The 21,828-nt window shown below is 40.3% G+C and overlaps 1 protein-coding gene across 1 annotated transcript in view; it reads right to left on the bottom strand.

Moving 5' to 3' along the window:
* Positions 1-16,692, bottom strand: part of CPA6 (carboxypeptidase A6) — a 49,819-nt gene extending 33,127 nt beyond the window's left edge. The window contains 2 exon segments of the mRNA XM_042835436.1: positions 9,702-9,777; positions 16,511-16,692. Of these exon segments, the coding sequence (XP_042691370.1) occupies positions 9,702-9,777; positions 16,511-16,692 (258 nt within the window).
* Between the last annotated feature and the right edge of the window lie 5,136 nt (positions 16,693-21,828).

Below are 21,828 nucleotides of genomic sequence, written 5' to 3'. Positions count from 1 at the left end.
GGGGATTTTCAGCAGGATCAGACTTGGAACCTGCTGCTTCACTCAGTGTGACTCTGAGTGCTCGTTCTCAGGCTCAGTGGTGACTCTGCAGATGCCCACTGAACGCTCTTTCCCAGAATCTCATTGGAGGCGTGAGTGTCACCTTCTATGAACATTTGTGAAAGCATATAGAGAGAAACCTATTCCCAGAGGTTTTTAAATAGTTACTGATTTATTTAACAAAGAAAATACGACACATTATTAACTGTGACTACATAGTAGGTACTCTTTATTAACTTCATATCCTTTTTCCAATGTTACTCATCCCATAGAAGTCCCAAGGATTCATTTTATGCTAAGGAAAGACAATGCTCCTTGGGTTTCATATAGGTAGTTTCTTTTTAACCTGAGGTGTTAAGGATAGCTCAACAGTGTAAATGTATTAGCTTTTATCTGGACAACTTCCAAACTGCAGCAGCCCTGAACCCATTAGCCACATCTTTAGCTCAGCATAACAAAGAAAAGTCAACACCAGCAAAGGGGACAAATATTTGTAGAAGATTTGGGTGCTGAGCTAAGAGAATTCAGAATTTCTTACAGAACTAAAAATTATGCAAATAATTTTCCAATAAGACAAATATTTTCTCACTGTAATCCTATCTGTCATAAATAGTGTACAAATCTTCACTGCTCTGCTGAGACAGAAACCAGAGCAGGGAGCTTTTTCATTACTAATTCCATGTTTCCCTCCAACTACTTCTGTGTCTGTGGAAGGGGAACCAGAGAAGAAAGCAGTCCCCTTATTCTTCCCCACAAACATGACTGCATTAATCCCACATTCCTTTTTTCCCTTTAAGTCACTGAAAGAACTCCCCGACTTCTTCAGATCACAGAACTTAGTATAATAGAAAGTAGTGGATAGTAAAATAAAAAAAACCTAATGCTTTGTATTTAAAGCCATTTTCCTGGGCAGTTGCCTCCAGTTTTCTTCACTACTTGTTCATAATTCTTAAAAATTTTCTTAGTTCCTTCTTTCATTTAGTATGTAAGGACAATGCCTGGTGCTCTCAACTGATTTGTTATCATGTGTAGATCAGAAAAGCTGACTGATGCATGTCATTGAAACTAACTACGGTAATTGCCGTAATTCACATCTACTATTTGGATAAAAGTGTTTACATGATTTATCTCTGTTGTACCTCATAAAGATAGCAATTTTGTTACACTTTTATTACATAGCAACTACAGTTATTGTACTTATTAAGTTGTACAGAGCAAAACAGGTGCCAAAGCAGACCTTAACATCACTATGGAATCTACTTCTAGATTCTTTCGACAACTGTTGTCAAATGTAAGGTTCAGAATACAATTCCTGTTATGATGCCACCAGCTCACATGGCTTTCAACTTCTGATCCTCCTGTGAAAGGGAATTTACAGTCAGTAATGCAAGTATTAATGCTGTCAGGGTGTATAAGTTTTGCATTCGCATCCGTATGTATAGACGTAAACACCCTAAACAGTGCTGAAACTCATTAGATACATTTTCAGTTAAAATACCATAGTAGAAAATAGAGAATAGAAGTGGAAACTGCTCTAGCTTCACAAATGTTGTCAGAAGTCTTACTATCAAAGCTTGATCACATAACACATAAGAAATGGAGTCACGCACATGTGAATACACATGGACATATACGGTGTGCGACAGAATGACATTTTAAACTTCTTCTGGTATACTTGCAAAGAATGAATGAAAGGAGAATGAGTCCTGTTGAATCTGATGTAGGCAGATAATTATAATTGTGCTCTAGTTCACCTGAAAAGACTGCAACTACTCCTCTGTAAATGTAGTCACCCTTACGGATATTTTCAGGATCAAGAATTATTTCATGCCCACATGCCCCTGCCAATTAAGGAACTTTACTGACAGTCCTGACTGCAAATCTCCTTCGGCTTCCCTTTATATGCAACAAACAAGCAAGAGATTCTTTATGCTTTCTAGAAGGACTTACAGGGTAGTCCTGGATGCTGGTGCAAAGTAATTTAAGTTTCTGTTTTAGCACACTAGACATTTAATTGGCTCTAACTTTTCAGTATTTATTTGCTTTTGAGTGAGGCTGCTAAGAATAATAAATCGAGATTGATTCACTGAATTGCAGCAGTCATAATACAGGCAGTAAAAGACTGGGAACAGTCTTTTACTGAGAGGTCTTTTACTGAGTCTTGAGGTCTTGCGTTTTAAGGTATTTCTGAAAGTATAACACAGTAAAGATCTTGCTATTCCATTCACACTGATATAATTTTACCCAGGACACCACACTGCATAAAAGAACTTGTTGGTTGTTCCTCAAGAGAGTCACTGAGTAAAACACATGGCACAACTATTTGCTAATTGAATGCCTGTTCCCACAAGTACAGATGCCAATGGGCTAAGATTTGAAAGATGTGAAGCATCCTTTAGCAGACTCATAAAAAAAGCAACAACAAACAAAGCAACCCAAACTCTCTTTTGTTTCTTATTAAACTATTTATGGCTTGGTTCATTCTGTAGTTGCTGCTGCACTGAGTGAGAACTGGAGTAATGAGCCCTGGGCTGGTCCTGCTCCTACTGAAGCAATGGGAGCTGGGCGATGACTTTGTTGATCTTGGACTCAAGGTTCCTCATCAGTTAAAAGGAAAGCAGATTTCTCCCACCTCAGAAAGTCCAGGCTTCCTGTATCATATGTGAACTCATGTGCGTACTTGTTATACCTGGGCTCTCTGCTTTTGTCTTCAATCTCTTACTAAAGTTTTCTTGGAACAGTACTTTCCTTCTGAGCCTGGAAAGTAGTTTTATAGACCCTTGTTCTGATATATTGATGTATAACCCCATGATGGTCCATCTGTATCTGAAACTTTGTGTGCGTATCTGACTACTGTGTGAGTTAGATTAAAATTGACTAAAGCATCTGATTGTGTAAGTACAAGATGTTTGTAATATATCCAAAGTAAAATGAGCAAAGCCCTGGCTACTGAGCTTATTCTGCCCTTCTGCAGGGCAGAAATGGCTTCATTTAAGCTGCAATGCGTTCTTACTGCATTTTCAGATGGACTTTTGTTCTCTGAAGTCTTTTTCAGCATTTGCATTTGGAGCTGCAAATGATCAGATTTACAGCCAACTGATCTTTTTGCCCCATATTTCTGATTCCCTGAACTGCAATGACAGGATCAATTCAGGAATTACAATGGATAAGCAGCTGCTAGAGAGGCTAGAAAACAATTGGAAGGAGCTGTGGCTTCAAGACCTGCTTGGCTGGTTCCTCCCAGTGTTGAAGAAGTGCTTGGCTGCACCCAGGAATTTCTTTTGTAAAACCTACTGAAGAATGAGTGGTCTGACTCTATTATGCCAGGAATGTTCACAGAGCAGTAGCTTCTTTGCTGCTTATACAAACAACACCAATTCCAGTCAGGCATATGTGATTAAATGTGCTTATAGACCACTGGTAGAGTAGAAGTTATCAGTCAAGGCTTGAATAAAGAGGCAATTCAAAAATAATGCTTATGAAAGAAAATTCCGGAGCAGATAAACCAAATCTGTGGGTTCTGAGAACCTGAGCAAATCTGTTTCTTTGCAAAGCAGTTTGGAATGTGACATTTGTTTCTGTCAGTCAAGTCCAACAGATTTAAAACCATGAAAAAGTTCATAAATCAGCATTAGTCTTCTCAGATGGTGTCCTAAACAAGAAAGAGCTAGAGACAAGGGGCAGTCACTGGAGATGATATGAGGCAGAGGGGCAGGGGATGGATGAGAAGAGCCCTGCAGGACAGAGATTGGGCAGTTCTGTGATACTCTGGTCATTCCATCTCATCATAAACATTTATCTTTCTTTGTTAACGACTGTAACAACTTGCAAATGGTTAGGATGAAAAGAATGAATCTGAAAAATAGCACTTCTGAGTCAGAAGTAAAGTTTTGTGTCGTATCAATAAAATGAGATAGCAGCAGGATAGGATTTTAGATCAGTGCCTATGATTGTATCAGAGCAGCCATCAGTCCAGGAACCATGACAGTGATCAATAATTAGAAAGAAAGAACTCCGTGTGTATGAACTTGAGTTGTTAAAAATTTTGTTGCATTTTAGTCCATTTCAACCGAATGCAAACCTGCCTTAAAACTGCTATGCAATGTTCTTACGTGAAAGCTGGAGGAGGAGCTCCACCACCATTCATCCCTACCATACTCACCATTGTATCCACCCCAGTGGTCTCAGACACAGGCACTGCTCAAGAGGTGTTTAAGGATGTGCAGTGGTGCTGGTAGTGGGAAGCCTGGTTACTCAGCTCTTACTTCCCCAGATAAACTGAAAGAAACTTGATGCAGGAAGGTACTGGAGACAAGGGATGCTGCTGACTCATGGCATCTCCCCCTTCTGCAGAGCAGTGGCTTCCAGCTGCCGCTGCCTTCATCACTGGGTGAAAACCAGAAACTGAGACCTTCTGCCTTAAACGATGGCAGGCTTCTTACCTGCTTTGTGTCTTAGGAGCTCAGGCACATATTGCATTAAGAAGCAGAAGTACTTGCAGATGTGGCAATGATTGGGGTGTCTAAGAACTTCCTGACAAACTGCTCTGAGATGATGGCACTGTGTCCACAGAGCGGGGGCTGCAGGGGGAGTGCAGGGCCCCACTGCGCCTGGATGGGTCAGAGCCACCTCCTGCTGCTTTGCGGGCTGGATGGCAGCCAGCACGACCCAGTGCATTTATGCTTTCTTTTTGCTTTGATACTGTGGATGAGTTTGTTTGAGTTAATTTGTTGAATTCAAAGAAATTTAAACAACTTTACAGAACTCACAGCAGGCAAATTTTCTACTGTAAGGCAGGCTATTTTTAATGGCAGTTCAGGTCTGCAAGCTATGATCGCCCATTGGGGAAAAACAGCAACATTTTGTCACGTACAAGTTAATTGAAGTACGCTATGAAATCATCAATTTATAATAATGATTAATAACAAAGCACTGTGGGCAATGGAGCTACAGAGCAAAACTAATTTGTGGAAATTACTCAGCAAGTGATTATGACTAATGTGATTTGCCTTTGGGCAACTCATGAACCAAAAGTTAAACGTGTGGAATGACATTAACCATTATTCATTCAGTATAGACAATGGCATTTGTACTGTAGCAGAGCCTATTTACTCCAGGCAAGTTTAAGGGATTTATTATAATAAGCGTTACATGGATTTTATTTGTTTATTTATTCATTTGGAGAAGGGGGGGAGGGGGCAAATATCTATCCTAAGGAGCTCCAAATACCAAGGTTAAAAAGTCTGAAAGGATTACACCAGTCTGAGTTAGCCTTTTAGTTCACATACTGGGAGCACAACAATGCTGTTTGTGATCAAACATTTTCATGTGGACTGAAGTCTTTGAGTATCCACGCAGCCTCTGCTGCAGGTTTTGTCGCTCGCACAATGGCTAGTCTGTCATTACTGCCCAAGTTAATTAGTGAGGGCACATTTTAAGATATTTCAAGCACACTAAGACATGGCCAATTCCAAGATCATCCTTCAAGGAACACTCAGTGTAGGTTTCTATAAATGCACATTTAAGAAAAGACTCCTTTTGTGCTTGACACTCTCCTCAAAAGCGGTGGAGGTTGCAGCCTGCTGGCTTCTATGCCATTGGGTGCAGCATGGCATCCCCGCCTCTTCCCTTACTTCCCTGGTGTTTCTTTCTTTTCCCCAGATCAGGTGAGGCAAATGACAGATAGTTCATTCCAGAAGGATAAAAAAGATCGGCACTTTCTCCATGCTTTCATACATTTTTAAAATGTTCGATGCCATGGGGTTTTCTTAGGAAAAACTATCAGCGGCGGGTTCATTTTATATTATTACCAAGAAATGTAATACCCCTAGAAGTAAAGGAGACTGAACAGTTTGCAGAAATAAAGAAGCCAGAGCAGACTTAAAATGACAAAATATGCTCAGGAACGATTAGTGGCAAGGACAGTTATTAAGAAATGAGTAGATAAAATAAATGTGTGAAAAGATACATAAACCACCCTTGTTAGTGCCCATTTATTTTCTACCTGATTGTTTTCCCCTTGTCCAAATCAGTGCACTCTAAGAAGGAGTAGCTTTGCATTTCTTTTGTTGTCAGCTTGATGCTAAAATATACTGCTTTGTTATAGGACAATCAGAATACTTTTCCGTGACTTCATGATTAAGCCCTTCAGAAGGATACGACCATTTGAACTTGACAAAGATGACATTTTCTTTTAATTTGTTTGGGTTATGAAAGAATGTCCAGAGGAAAAGGCTAAGTGACTGTCTTATAAGTGTAGATTTTAAAGGCAGAAGGAAATGGCTGAAATAAATTCAGAACACCACAAGTCTATTACAAAGCTCTTTCCATGAGACACAGTTAGAAGGAAGACTGGGACAAAAGCAATTATCTTCTCTTTCCCTTGCTAGCCTAGAGAAAAGAGAAACGAGCAACCCACCAGTAGCCACAGCAGAGGGATCATAGAATCATGGAATCACAGAACCATTGAAAAGACCACTAAGACTCCTGTCCAATCATCAGTCCATCCCCACATCATGCCCACTAACCATGTCCCTCAATGCCACATCTACCCTTTTCTTGAACATCTCCAGGGATGGTGATGCTATCACTTCCCTGGGCAGCTTGTTCCAATGCATTACCAGTGGTTATGGAGCACACTGCACTCAGAGGATGCTGTTTCTGCTTTTTCATGTGACCAATAACACCTCTCTGTGAAGATCAGAAGTAAGCGATGAAATTCTGGGAAGTGTGGTCTTCTGGTGAAACGCTATTCTGGGATTTTGGAGGGATCGACTTCCAGGTCCTAGCTCTACCAGTATAGTTTGGAATGATCTTTATTTTGCTGCATGTCAGGTCACAGTGCTGCATTATGCAGCATCTTGTCAGCAGGTCAAGAGAGGTTATCCTCCCTCTCTCTTTAGCCCTGGTGAGGCTTCAACTGGAATACTGCATCCAGTTCTAGGTTCCACTATACAAGAAATACATGGAGCTTCTGGAGCAAATCCAGCAAAGGGCTACTAAAATGATTAAGAAACTGTAATGAGACCTCTCGTAGAAGGAAAGGCTGGGGCAGCTGGGCCTGTTTATCCGAGAGAACAGAACACTCAATGGGTGTCTGATCAATGTATTGAAAGGAAGGGTGCCAAAAAGATTGGGTCAGACTCTTCTCACTGGTGCTCAGTGATAGGTCAAGAGGCAACAGGAGCCAACTGGAACACAGGAAGTTCCATCTGAAGACAACAAAAAAATTTATTTGCTATGAGAGTGACAGAGCACTGGCACAAGTTTCCTGGATAGGTTGTGGAGTCTCCTTCCCCAGAGATATTAAAAAACCACCCAGACACAGGTGGACATTAGTTAGCAGGGGTTTGGATTAGCTGATCTCCAGAGGTCATTTCCAACCTCAACCTTTCTATGTTTCTCTGGTCCCATGAATTTGTGATTCTGACCACATGTAGACAGGCAGTCAAGTAGTTGCAGATGGGACAGCCCCAAGACCTAAAAAGCAGCCAAATCCATACTGTTTTCATGAAACTGGGTGTCAGTACTGTCTTACATTTTAAAAAATCTTCCCATTAACCTCCTTAGCTCCCTACCTCATAAAAATCAATCATTTTCTAATTAACTAGTCAGATTCCAATGCACTTTGCCAAAATTTTATTATCCTGTTCTCAGAGTTGTAGCATGCAACTATTTATTCAAGTTTCTACTGCTCCCATTTTGATGAAATTGGGTGAACGAATCTCCATCTGGGAGCCTAAGGGAGCTCTGTAATGAGAAACAGTTGCAGGAAGGTGAGTAACCCTTTTGCTTTGCAGGGTTTGCAATATGAGGAGAAAGGAAAAAACATATGTGCTCCCTCTTTATGTTCCAGTATCCAAAGGGAAGAAATTAATGCAAAAAACAGCTTCCACATGTATTTCTTGGTCTGATGGTTAGACTTTTTTCCTAATTTGAGTGAAATGATTATCCTCTTTGGGGTTTTACTGTAACATTCAAAGCTGAGGGTCAGGCCCAAAGTCTCCCTGAGACATTAGTAAACTCTGCAGAAACAACTATAAGATGATATTCTTTAACTGACGTGGGCATTACAGTGCAAAGCACTATATTACATAGCATTGAACACTGAGGTTCCTCATGCAATGTGTATGGAAGCCAAATGCCTTAAGAGCAACATTTAGTATCCTAAGTGGAGAAATAACCAAACATGTCAATAAGAAATGTAGAGGTGATGGAGAGAGCCTCAGCCAACCAACTTAAAGCTAGTGAGGCATCAAGCCTCACCTGATGGATATTCTCTGCAGTGAGTCTTCCCCTGGGGTCTGGAGTCTAAGGTTCTGTCCACTTTCTTATGAACCAGTAGCAAGAAAGCTTCATCAGAACCAAAAGGTGGAACACTTAATGTGAGAGCTCTAGCAGCTTCATTTTTTTTCCAATTTGATAAGCAGACTAAGATTTGGTTAGCTTGTATCCTTGGTGTTAACTACTGGACTATAAAATTACATGCACTTTCACTCTTTGTCCCAGTGAGAACATAATCGTTTATATCAGGCCTCAGTAACACAGAATGAGATTCACTGCAGTTTGCCAAATAGTTTGCTTGAAGTTGAAAGCAGTGAACAGCAAAGGTGTTTGCTCATGCTCTCAACACTTTGATACTACTGATGTGACACAAAACGATACTACCCAGGACTGACAGTTACCACAGTGATCCACTGGCAGTGTCCATACAGCTCTTGTCAGCCAGACACAAATGTAGGCTTGAGTTCACTCTGCCAAATTACTTAACTTGTGTATGTGCTACTTCTAAGGCTGCCCATCAAACTGCTCTACCTTCACAGTTATAGGGAAAAGTCAGCTGTTGCCCTCCTGCAGAGCATAAGCCAACACAGGTAAACAGCAGAACCTGGGACTCACGGTCAACACCTGGAACAAATTCAACATCATGATCAAATTGCTACTTCTTTGTTTCTGCTTTGGTTATTCTGTTTTGGAGACTATTGATGAGGTTCATCCATCCCTGGGTGCCTAAGCTAAGTCCATGTGCACGGCAAAATGCTTTGCTGTTGCAAGGATTTGGGGTCGTGCTTGTGGGTAATCTCCTTTGTTGTCTGTGATACTGAGCCAGATTGCTATAGAATGAGCGCCTGTGCCTTTGGTAGTTTTGCTAGCAATGCAGAGCACATTTATGTTGTGTTGCACCAGGTAGGATCTCACTCCAAAGCTTTTCATTTATATCTTCAAGAAAAGGCTAAGGAAGATGGTTTCTGGCTTGCCAGTGAGTCCTGCCTGTGGACATTCTGCTAGAGATATTCCCAGACTAAAGCCACTTTTTTTTTCTTACTTCTGTATGTGTTCATATCTTGAAGTCAGTATTTTAAATTAAATCAAGCTAGATAATGAAGTATGCAATTGTGTATGCTGGCAAGAAGTGGGAGGGGAAAAAACCAGCAAACTTGCAAGTGTGTCATGTATATTGTTTTAGGCAGTAAGTGTTTTCTGTTAAAATTATCAGGCATGATGAATCCAGTTCCTTTGCCATTTTATTGAAAAATTAAGAATTTAATGGGAAAAGGCTGTTTTCCAGAGAATTAAATAGCTTGAAGTAAAATGACAAATTAAAGGCATTTAACCAGTGCAGTTTTCCACAAAAATGGGAAAAAGAAGATAATCAAACTCACCTTAAGCCTGTTAAATGCAGCCTTCAGGATCTGTGTCTCCCTCTCGCTCTCAGGAACAACACGAATGACTTTATCACTGCCAATAAGAGAACATTGAATTGACACTTTCAGGATTCTTGCAGCAGCACAGTGCAAAAGTAAATAGGTTACAGTGGCTGTAATTGCGCTCGGCAGCAGCAAAATGCCAGACGAACTGGAGCTGTGCTTCTAAACTTTCTGCTTGGGTCATGCACTTCCATGCAAGTGTTTTGCTCTTTGCAGACAAGAGTGTTATGTTGTTCTTCCATTTCTGTGTAAATGCTTCTGTTCCTTGCTTCTAACAACCGTTCAAACAGATATCTTCCATACTGAAAGTGTACCTCAGATAAAAAATCATCCTTTATATTGCAAAAACATAAAATGTCTTTCTGAAGGCAAGATCAGCAAGATGCACTGCTTTTATAGGTTTGAAAATGTAATGGGCTTTGGAGGATCCAGTGGTCTCATACTTTAAAGAGGGGACTGTAGAAGATAGGTGGCCTTCATATGAAGGACATACCTTTTGCCTTACCCTTGCACAAATCTGTCATGTAAACATGTAAACAGTTATTCTTACATGCTCAGAAGGCTCTAGATAATAGCAGCTCATTCTATGCACTTTTTTTAGCAGATTATAACAAACGTAAATTTTGAAACATAGAACACGAAACTGAATAGCTGTCCATCCATCTGATGGAACTGTGGGAGGCTGGAGAGCACAAGGTGACTGCAGAAAAACGCAAGCTGTGATTGTGCAACTAAAACATTAAATTCCACTCACAAAAGGGGCTGAAATAATTGTGCATGGCCAATGTTAGTTCTGGTGTTTTCCTACCTTTTAAGACTTTGGCTTCACATCATAACATTCAGTACTTCTCTCCCCAAAAGCCCAAAGAAATCATACACATCTTTATTTGGACAGTTCCATCCTCCAGCCAGAATCCTCTTCAATTTTTTTAAAGTCCAATTTCTTCCTTGCTTGGGAATTTTATGCTGTAGCATTTCCCTTGACATTGAGAGGAAGCGTATTACAAAAACATATTGTGAAGCCCCTTATCTTCCTGATGCTTCTGAATCTGCTCAGAAGATACTTGGCTAACTAGAAACAACACTGGTGAGTGTGCCTTCACCTTCTCCCTGTCTTAGGAAGGTTCCTTGGCTGCTGCCATTTCTCAAAGCAATTACTAGATCCTTCCTTTGCGGCTGCAGCTCTTGTAAGACTCCCCAGTGTTGTAAGAATTATTAAGATATTTACGAGTAAACATTAAATATTATCAGAGTGTCATATGAAATCTGGGAAGAAAACTCTCTAACTCCAGTGTGGTGCTTGAAAGCGGCACTCCTTTATTCCCCATGGCTCACACAGGGCAACTTGACAAGCAAGCACACCCTCTCGGAGTTCAAGTTCTACAGTTGAACAGTTGGGACATACATATGCAGTACATTGGCATACATATTCATTGTTTTTCAAGGTCTCATAGATATGTGCTAATGTCTCTTTGGGGGCAAGCTCAGTGGTATCTAGGGTGGTCGAGTGTCCACCTTCTTCTTCCCATTTTTTCACTATCAGCTCCATCAGCAAAGCCTTTGACCTACTTCCATCCACTTTTTCCCGGTTTGGAAGATTTCATTGCTTGTATAGTGAGTCACTTTTTACAAACAATGTATGGGGAACCTGTGGAAAATGTCCTTGCACATTTTGAGGCAAAAGATAAAAGTGTTCTATTGTGACTCCAGTACTTCTTGCGAATCAAAATCATTGAGACAGAAGATAAAAGTATTCTATTATGTCTCCAGTGCCAAATTACTGAGGAAAAACAAGACTGTTCACCCACTAAAGCTGAAATGGAAAGCTTTAGAACTATCCCTAGAATGTGTGTGCAATAATACTGATGTAGCCAGAGAAGTGGACTACATCAGTTCACTGTTCTCGGCTGCTGTTGGCCTTACCTGACAAATGGTCTGTGCCTCAGGAGGAAGATTTCTGGAAGGACCCTTTTTATAATTTGGCAGCTCTAAAAATTCTAAGGGAAAGATTTTTTACTAAGCTTTGGAGACAAGTTGAACCTCCCTTATAGGAACTTACACAAAAAGAGAATGCTCCTTAGAGCATAAAACTGTTGTGTATTTTCAAGGGAAGTAAATGCTCTTAATTTATAATGCACACAGCAGTAATAGTCTTTCCCATTACTCACTTCTCTAAGAGTATTAAATTTCTGTTAAGAAGGAAATTATTAAAAAGCAGCAACGATTGCCCAGGACATGTGAAGGTGAAGTAATTAATAAACATTCATTGGAAGTTTCTGGAAGAATTGGGGCAACCAACATATGCGGAACAGATTTTAATGAAATAAGTATCTAAGCATGTGTTATACATCTATGATGGAATGTTGAATGGACTGATATCACTTAGGTATGGTCCTGAGTTAATACACGTCACTCTAAACTGTCTTGGATTAGCTCAGCAGCTCTGTCATTTCTCATTTGATGAAACACATGCCTTAAAGGGGAAAACATTGGTGCTGTGACTGATTGATCACTTGACACATCATTGGGAAATGCCTCAAGCTGTGGCTGGCCCTGCTCCTGGAGAGCTCAAAGAAAGCAGTTTGTCATACCTGGTGCTGTTAGTATTTCATAAAAGGATGGTTAAGCCAATGCCACAAGGCAGTTTCATTTTTTGTTGTGCAAGCTCCAGGAAGACAATGAACTCCTGAAGGCTATCGACAAACTCCCACTTATGTAGGCTAGCCAGCTGGTGGGTAATCATTCTAGGTTCTTCCAAAAAGCACAAATACCAGATCCTGCTTTATTCTTGATATCCACCAACCAAATAACATAGCCCTAACCTTTCCTAGGAATATTTCACATTAAAAAATCAAATTATTACATTAAGCACTATGCAGTACCCAATGCATTTAAAGTAGAGATCCAACAGCCTATACAATTTTTAACATTCAGCAACAAATTCTACCCGTTCATGGACTGCTGTGGCTGACAAATGGCAGCTGTATCCAAAACATTCAGAACTATCCGTAGTGATATTCCCTATCCTTGCTCCTTGAGCTCTCGAGGAGAAAGGATCAAGTTGATCACATATACATTTAGGAAAAGTTGTTTCATATTGTCTTGCCTGATGATGCATGTCAGCAAAATGCTGCTTTATGCATTATTTTTCTAACTATGCTGTCTCTAAAACATTTCTTAAAAGCCTACTTTTAAAATTTTAAACAAATAGCAAGATGGAATATATTTTACAGAAATTAATATAGAACATTCAGTCAAAGAGGACAAACTTTCAATTTATCACCAGCAACTAAACTAATGGCATTAAGAGCTAGGATTTAGAGGGATGGTTTGAATTTTGTACCAACACGACTGAAAGCATTCACAAACAGAAGTACACAAGCTTTAAGAATTAAACTGACCAGTGAGATTGGTGAGCAAAGAGTAGCAGCCAGAGAGTGATGTCCCCATGGACAGTCTGGTATCTGAGCAAAATGGGTGACAAACCATTGGCTAGCACTGACATGCAGTGGGTTTTATGTTCTTCGTGATCCTCTTATATTTTTAAGAACTGCATGAAAAATGGTGCAGCTGCTTTTGAAACACAGAATATGCTACATGAGTCTGTGATAAACTCTGCCACTGCTGGGGAATAAAAATTCTTTGTTGATTTCTTTGGATCTTTTTATTTACTTCATTGTTTTACTTATCTATGAACAGACCAGATGGATTCAATGAAGCCATTCTGGAGCACATGCAAAACTTCTTTACCAATGTTGTGTATGGAATTTCTCTCATGAAGTCACATGGCGTGAACTGTGTTCTTGTAAATTTCTCATTTCCTTCCGGAAAATCCTTATTGTTATTATCTTGACTAATGTGAACCTTAATCAGCTCTCTCATTTCCCAAGCAATTCAATTAAAATATGTTTACAAAGATTTTACAAGTATTTTAAACACAGTTTGAGGAATTATGCTATAAATCAAATACCTACAGGGAAAAAAAAACACCCAAAACGAACCCGAAAGAAAACAAATCCCCACAATCCTCACTTATAGTCATCTACTCCTAATGGCAGAGGAAATCTTACAGTTCTTGAGAACAAGTCGCCATAGCTTTTGCACTTAAGTGGTTCATTAAGGTGACGGGAGTACACACACACTGAAAGATACATCTGAAAAAAATACACCATGAAAGCCTCTAGACAACTCCCAGTATGCCATCAGCTTTCATGTGCAATGAAAGATTCATTGCTTCACTCCTTCATCTCCGCTAAACTCTTCTGCTAGTCGAAATGTTTCAAAATATTCAAACTTTCTTTATCTGTCTGTTACTGGGATAGTGTGGACTCTTAAAAAAAATTGCTTAAATAAGGTTGGGCTCTTTCTGGAAATTTAATAGGAATGTGTGGGAAGGGAACTTAACAAAACTTCCTGAACACAACTGTAAGGTTTTCTGTATTGGAACAGATGCCGATCCAAACAGAAAAGAGAACCATTTGTGTTTTCTATATAGCATTCTGTATAATTTCTGCTTTTTAGTTAATAAGGCAGGAAAACTGATGTTATTCCTGGTACAAAGAAGAGCTAGCTTATCTATAATTTTGAAAGAAAATGATTTTGCTTGGGTAATGTAGGAAGAAATGCTGAGGAGGTAAAATATTTTATTGCATGATATTTATCAGTATCGAACAGATGACTTCTTTGAAAACAGAACTCATATGCATGTTGCCTGCTAATTCCCAGACATGGTCTATCTGAGTTTGAAAGATTTTTTTAGGTGCAATATTGATGTCCTACTTTACCCAAGCAAGAAACTTGCAGGCCTAAACTATGCAGTACTACCAGCACTATTCCTTTAAACAGCTTCATTCTATGAACAGGTGGTATGCAAAGGTGGATGTTTGCAGTTCAAGATCCAACAAAGGAATGATGTTTTTTCAAGCAAAGCTGGCCTCCAGTGATTTGCAAACACTGCACATAGCTCAAACACAGAAAGGGGGAACCAGTTGCTTCCGTCTCATAAAAAAACTCTGTATGCTAATGGATGCCATCTTGCATCAACAAATGTCGTTGGGTCTTATGTAAATACAAGAGAGAAAGAAAGCACTTTCTCAGAGCAGAAAATAAACAAAATCATAGAATCATAGAATGGTTTGGGTTGGAAGGGACCTTTAAGATCATCTAGTTCCAGCCCGCTGCTGTAGACAGGGACACCTCCCTCTAGACCAGGTTACTCACAGCCCCATTCAAGCCTTGAATGCTTCCAGGGAGGAGGCATCCACAACCTTACTGGGCAACCTGTTGCAGTGTCTTACCACTCTCACAGTAAAGAATTTCTTCCTGATATCTAGTCTAAATCTACCCTCATTCAGTTTAAAGCTATTTCTTCTCATCTTGTCGCTGCTACATGTCTTTATCAAAAGTACCTCCTCAGCTTTCCTGTACGCCCTTTCAGGTACTGGAAGGCTACTCTGATGTTACCTTGGAGTCTTCTCTTCTCCGGGATGAAGACCCACAGCTCTCTCAGCCTGTCCTCATATGGGAGGTGCTCCAGCCCTCTGATCATCTTCGTGGCCCTCCTCTGGACCCGTGTCAGCAGATTGATGTCTTTTTTTTGAGGTCTCCAGGACTGGATGCAGTACTCCAGATGGGTCTTCCAACCCCAGAGTAGAGGGGCCTCCTTTAACCTGCTCCACCTCCTTCAACCTGCTCATCATGCTTCACTTGATGCAACTCAGGATATGATTGGCCTTCTAGGCTCAAGCACACATTGCCAACTCATGTTGAGTCTTTCATCAATCAGCGCCCCCCAAATCCTTCTCTTCTGATCTCAAGCCATTCATAACCCAACCTGTATCTATGCTTGAGACTGCCACAACCCAGGTGCAGGACCTTGCACTTGGCCTTGTTGAACTTCATTAGCTTGGCATGGACCCACCTCTCAAGCCTGTCCAGGTCCCTCTGGATGGCATCCTTTCCCTCTAGCATGTCAGCTGCACCACTCAGCTTGGCATCATCTGCAAACTTGCTGTGGATGCATTCAATCACACTGTTCTTGTCTCCTACAAAGATGTTAAATAACACCAGTCCCATCCCAGCACCCATTCCCGAGGAATGCTACTTGTCACCAGTCTCCACGTACACACTGAGCCACTGACTGTAATTCTCTGAGTGTGACCATTCCGCCAATTCCCACTTCCTAAGTGGACCATCCATCAATTCCACATTTCTCCATTTTGGCAACCAAGATGTCATGCAGGACACTGTCAAATGTTTTGCACGAGTCCAGGCAGATGATGCCAGTTGCTTTTCCTTTATCCACTGACACCGTAATTTTATCATAAAATGCCACCAAGTCAGGCATCACTTGGTCTTTCTGCAGCCATGTTGGTTTTCACCAATCACCTCATCTTCACTTTCCATGTGCCTCAGTAGGGCCCTCAGGTGGATCCGCTCCATGATCTTGCCAGGCACAGGGGTGAGACTGATATGCTTGTAGTTCCCTGGATCTTCTTTTTTTCTCTTCTTGAAAATGAAGGTTATGTTTCCCCTTTTCCAGTCAATGGGAAATTCACAATACTGCTGCTACGTTTCAAAGATGACAGATAATGGCTTGGCAACTTAATCTGCCAGTTCTGAAGAAATCATAGAATCATACCATTCTATGATTCTATTATATTATTCTATAATTCCCTCAGAACCTGTGGATGGATCTCATCAGGTCCGATGCACTTGTACATCTTCAAGTTCTTTAGATGGTCTCAAACCTGATCTTCACTTACAGGGGGCACATTCTTACTTTTGCTTTCTGCAGCTTAGGCAGTGTGGCTAAGCCCTTGCTGGTGAAAACAGCGGCAAAGAAGGCACTGAGCACCTCAGCTTTCTCCATATCCCTCATCTCCAGGTCTTCAGTTTCCTTCCAGAGAGGTCCCACCTTTTCTCTGGCCTTCCTTTCATCACTCATGTATCTGTAGAACTTCTTCTTGTTCCCCTTATGCCCCTGGCTAGATTTAATTCTATCTGTGTTTTAGCTTTTCTAACCTGATCCGTGGCTGCTCAGACAACTTTTTGTACTCCTCCCAGTAACTCATTCCTGCTTCCACTCTGTATAGACTTTCTTTTTGCACTTAAGTAAGTCCAAGAGCTTCCTGTTGATCCATGGAGGCCTCCTGGCATTCTTTCCTGCCTTCCTTTTTCTTGCGATCTGCTGCTTCTGGGCTTGGAGGAGATGGTTCTTGAATACTGACCAGCTCTCTTGGGCCCCTCTTCCCTCCAGGGCTTTATCCCATCTCACTTTGCCAAGCAGTTCCCTGAGGAGTTTGAAGTCTGCTCTCCTGAAGTCCAGAGCTGCAAGTTTGCTGTGCACCCGCTCTACACCCCTGCTTTTAAACTCTACCATTTCGTGGTCACTGCTGTCAAGGCTGCCCTTGAACTTCACATTATTCACCAGCCCCTCCTCACTGATGAGGACATGGTCCAGCATAGCACCTATTCTCCTGGGTTCCTGTACCACTTGGAAGAGGAAGTTATCAGCATATTCCAGGAACCTCTGATTTCTAGTGCCCTGCTATGTTGTCCCTCCAAAAGATATCTGGGTGGTTGAAGTCCTCCATTGAGGACCATGATTTCTGAATGTGAAGTTGCTCCTATCTGTTTGCAGAGGGCCTAAAAAAAAAATAAGAAGTAGCAAAACAAGTACGTGTCTTAAGAAAAACAAACAGTCCAAAGCAAGAAAGCAGGCTACAAGGAGATATGGTACTAACTGTGCTGGATTAATTAAGATATGCAAAAACTTAGAAGCTATGAACAGAAGAGTCTGCAGTAGTAAGCATAAATTAAACACTCTGTATACTCATTTGAATTCACTGCCTAAGATATGTATTATAATGACATATTTGCATGAAATAACTGATGTTGTTAGCTTAAATGTAATCTTTTCAATGACATATTAAGCCCACTTACTTTTTTTAAAAAGACCCATCTTTTGTCTGGTCTCAGAGATTACTGAAAGGAACTTACGCTGTAACTCCAATCTCTTTCTCCTCCAATATGTTTCTCCTGTGCTCTGCTTTTTGTTTTGTATGGAGATTTGAATACACGGTGACTTTGTTAGGCACGACATGGCCCCAGTATGGCAGTACCAGGATGCTCAGTCCATCTCAGTGCTCCCGTGCAAAACAGGAAAGCTTATCCTATGCTCTCCATCTTGACTGAAGAGGCATATTTGGCTTGTGTGGCATGGCTAGACAAATATGGCTTACTGTCATAATTATGTTATGGCAAACAAGCATAGGGCTGCCCAGCTGGTGTCCCTGGACAAACTTGATTGTATCCGTTGCAAACATTTTTATCCCTTTTTCCATCTTTTCACCCTCACTTCCATCATGCTCGTGCTTTGCTTTCTCTGTCTGTCTCCTCTCAAATAAAAACTCAGCCCTAACAACTTTTTTCTCCCCAATGGTCCCAGGTTTGCTGCTTCTTTATCCAATTTTGGGATTTCTAGGTAATCTCATCTTTGCTTGATATTACTGACATGGTTATCTTGTTGGTCCTCATGTCCCCAGTACTGCCTGTAAATTACATGTAAAATTGAACCACTTCTCATGTAACTTCACCTTTATCTCTGCAAGGTCCAGCCATCCTTCACAGTCCTATCTGAAATTTTGTTCACATTTCCACATTGTCATATCCAGCAATTTCTCATGTCAAATCCCATATTGTATCCATGTCCCGATCTGTTTGTTTAACATCAGGTCACTGCCAGCATTTGCCTTCAGTCCTCACCCTCTGCCTCGCTAAAAATCCGCACAAATGCTTGTGTGCCTTTCTAAACTTAACAATTGCTTCAGCTCACCTTATAGTCCATGTATGTCTTCAGACTCTGCAGCAACAATTTCAACAACTTTCAAATTAAATATCATGAGATTCTGCCCAGCTCTTGACCTCAGAGAAATCCAAGAAAGAAAACCAAGACTGAAAGGTGTACAGAATTTACGTGTCAACAGGCTGAAGGGATGAACAGTTTGGTGTTACGGATCTACATTTGACTTCTTGTGTTCCAGCTTCCTTTAAGACCTTGAGCAAACCACCACAGGTCATCTTCAAATAAGGTTTGACAGGTTTTTGAGCTCTATATGTTTTATATCCACATTGCTGTCTGAATTTCAGTCATAAGAACCAAACACCATATATTTGCCCAGAGATATTTGCTGGTGGACTGAATTATGGCCTTCTCTTATGCCCCATCATTTCCAATGGCCTGCACAAAAAAATAAGTCTGGGCTCTATTCCTGTGGATGTGCTTGAAATACAAGTATTAGCAAATGTATGAGATTCAGTCTGTCTCTGTAGCTGAGTGCACACTTGCCTGCAAAGCACGTGGATGATGGACAAACTTGGACTAAGAGCTGTGCTTAGCTGACTGTAAATATGGTTCAGCTCCTCACCTTTGTAAATGGGGATGATAATAACTTTTAAATGTGCGGGGGTATTAAGACAATAAATATATTCATGACTTCCAAGCTTCCAGATGGCTATGGTAATGAGAGCAATGAAAGACGTAGCAAGCAGTAAACAGGCATTTCACAAAAGCTAAAGAAAAAAATTCTGCAACTATTATTCATGTCTTGAAACATCGTCCATTTATCCCATAGACTTCAGTGGTGTCACAACCACCATGCAGAGATCATCTGTAAGCCTACAAAGATACCAAACAACAACAATACCTGGGTCTTTTTTGCCATGGGGCTCTAACTTTTTGTCTGTGTGCCTTTGTTCTTAAAAGAGGGAAACAGATGCATTCATACAAATACAGTGCCAAGAAATGGACTGGGCTTCTTCAAGCCCTATTTTCTATCACACACACACAATGGAGGCAGAAGAGCTCTTTTGTTCTAATGGTTATATTTTCCCCAAGAGTTATCGAAGACCGTACGACATGAAATTAGACAAAGGCTGATGCCATTGTCGCCCAGCTGGTCTTACAATGCTACATAAAGACAGTGAATGTCACTGCTCATGTTTCACACACAGTAGGGAAATAAAAACTGGCATTTTCTAGCCGGTCACCTGAAAAGGGCATTCTCAGCATTCCATGACAACTTTGCTTTTACTGAAGCTGAAGTAACATCACATCAAATGGATGCAGCTTTAGTTTTTCTAATAAATTTGTTTGAGATCAGAAAAAGAAAGACTGGTCTGCACAAAAAAGATTAGCAATGCTAAGCTACAATTATGTCTTCTTAAAGATTTAATAATGATGCTTTATTATTTGTGTGGCTCCTTTGCCTACAAGAACAGCATGCTTTTTTTTCCCTGTATCCTATGCATGCCTTTTTAATTAAATCTAATATTTTCCACATCTTGAGCTTTCTCCATACACACCTACAACTGGTAACATAGATTGCCAAGGTCTTGCCTACATGCAAACAAATAATGGGGTGTGCAGAGGACTTTTTAAAGTTCAGTGGAAGGTTTTTATGCCCTTTGACAGACAATAAATTAGTATTTCTAAAACAAAAAAAAATAGAAGAGCCGAAACATGCTCTCTTGCTTTGGAGACAGTTATGAAATTGTGAAATATGTTCAGAGGTTGGAAATAGCTTTAATTCTTTTTTTCAGGCAAACTATAAAGCTGGAAAATATAAAATATTATGCTTTCAATGAAAGGAGTCTTTTACAGTCTTTAAAGAGAATTTTAAATGCTAGCAGTTTTCTGATAAAACTGCATGAGTTGTCACCACTATATAGTAAAACTAGTACTTTACCACAAAAAGCTCAGTAAAATTGATTTACTGTAGAATATTTTGAAAAGTCTTGAGATTAAAATTCTCATGTACCAACAAATAACAAAGTAACTATTTTTTCTGATACTGATAAATGGGTTGACATACATAAATGTAAGGTCTACAACTTTCTTTTAGACCTTTCTAAATTCAGAGGAAAAAATTAATTAAAAAAAACATGAACTGTGTGGACTTAACTGCTTATGACTGATGGTTTTACCTGAACTGGCAGCAACTGAAGAAGAGAACCTTTGGGTAGAACGTCTGCCCACCTCTAACTATGCTACAGCCACTGAATGGGGTAAGTGATTTATCTGTCCCCGTTCACTGTTTCTCAAAGACATGACAATACTTCAGTCTTTGAAAAACAAAGGGAAGAAATTGTTATTTTTATTTTCATGAGCCACGCATTTAATTTAAATCAGCAATTTATTTATTTTTTTTAACACGATCTCCATGGGATGCTCATAAATGTTGCTAGATTCACTATGTAGTTTCCTACAAAGAAAGGAAAGGAATAAGATCTTATGACCACAAGGTCTTTTCAAGCACACTGTTCCTCTCCCCATCTGTAATGAATTCAATGCAAAATAGATCCCAGCCATTAACAATTATTGTCATAGGCTGATAAAGTCTATGACATTAAAGTCCTTCCAGTAATAGAAGGGGGTCTACAGGAAAGCTGGGGAGGGACTTTTTATAACAGCAGGTAGTGACAGAATGAGAGGAAAAGGTTTCAAGTGGAAAAGGGTAGATTTATACTAGATGTTAGGAAGAAATTCTTTACTGTGAGGATGGTAGGACACTGGAACAGGTTGCCCAGTGAGGTTGTGAATGCCCTCTCCCCTGACCTGGGCAACACTCTTGCTGATGAGTCCAGGCCATTGCTGGCCTTCATCACTGCACAGCTGTACTGCTGATTTGTCTATGTCCAAATTGCTCCCTAGAGAGCTGCTTTTTAGCCAGCCGCCTCCCTGAACTATTTTGTGCAGTTTGATGCTATTTAACACAGTTTGATGTAATTTCCTGCAACGCGTTGCTTACTGTTACTTTGGGAAGGATAGGATGACTGCCTAAAAAAAGAAAAAAAAAAGATTATGTTTGTGCTTTTGAATTAAACACAACTGTCCTACATTTGTACTTTGGCATCACATATATCACAATCTCTTTGAATGACAGACTGGCAAACTACAAATTTCCAAGGAACTTGGATGTGTCAATCTGCAACTTTCCCACAGCAATAGCAAGCTATTATTGCAATATTTTATCACAACTAGGTTCAAATACACAGAAAAATGGAAGCAGAATACTGCTGA

Source organism: Centrocercus urophasianus, unplaced genomic scaffold (assembly GCF_019232065.1).
Source record: "Centrocercus urophasianus isolate 14NV4802_14NV808 unplaced genomic scaffold, USGS_Curo_1.0 seq_11, whole genome shotgun sequence".
Taxonomy (NCBI): Eukaryota; Metazoa; Chordata; class Aves; order Galliformes; family Phasianidae; genus Centrocercus; species Centrocercus urophasianus.
Note: the sequence above shows the minus strand (reverse complement) of the source record. Positions and strands in the feature narration are given on the sequence as shown.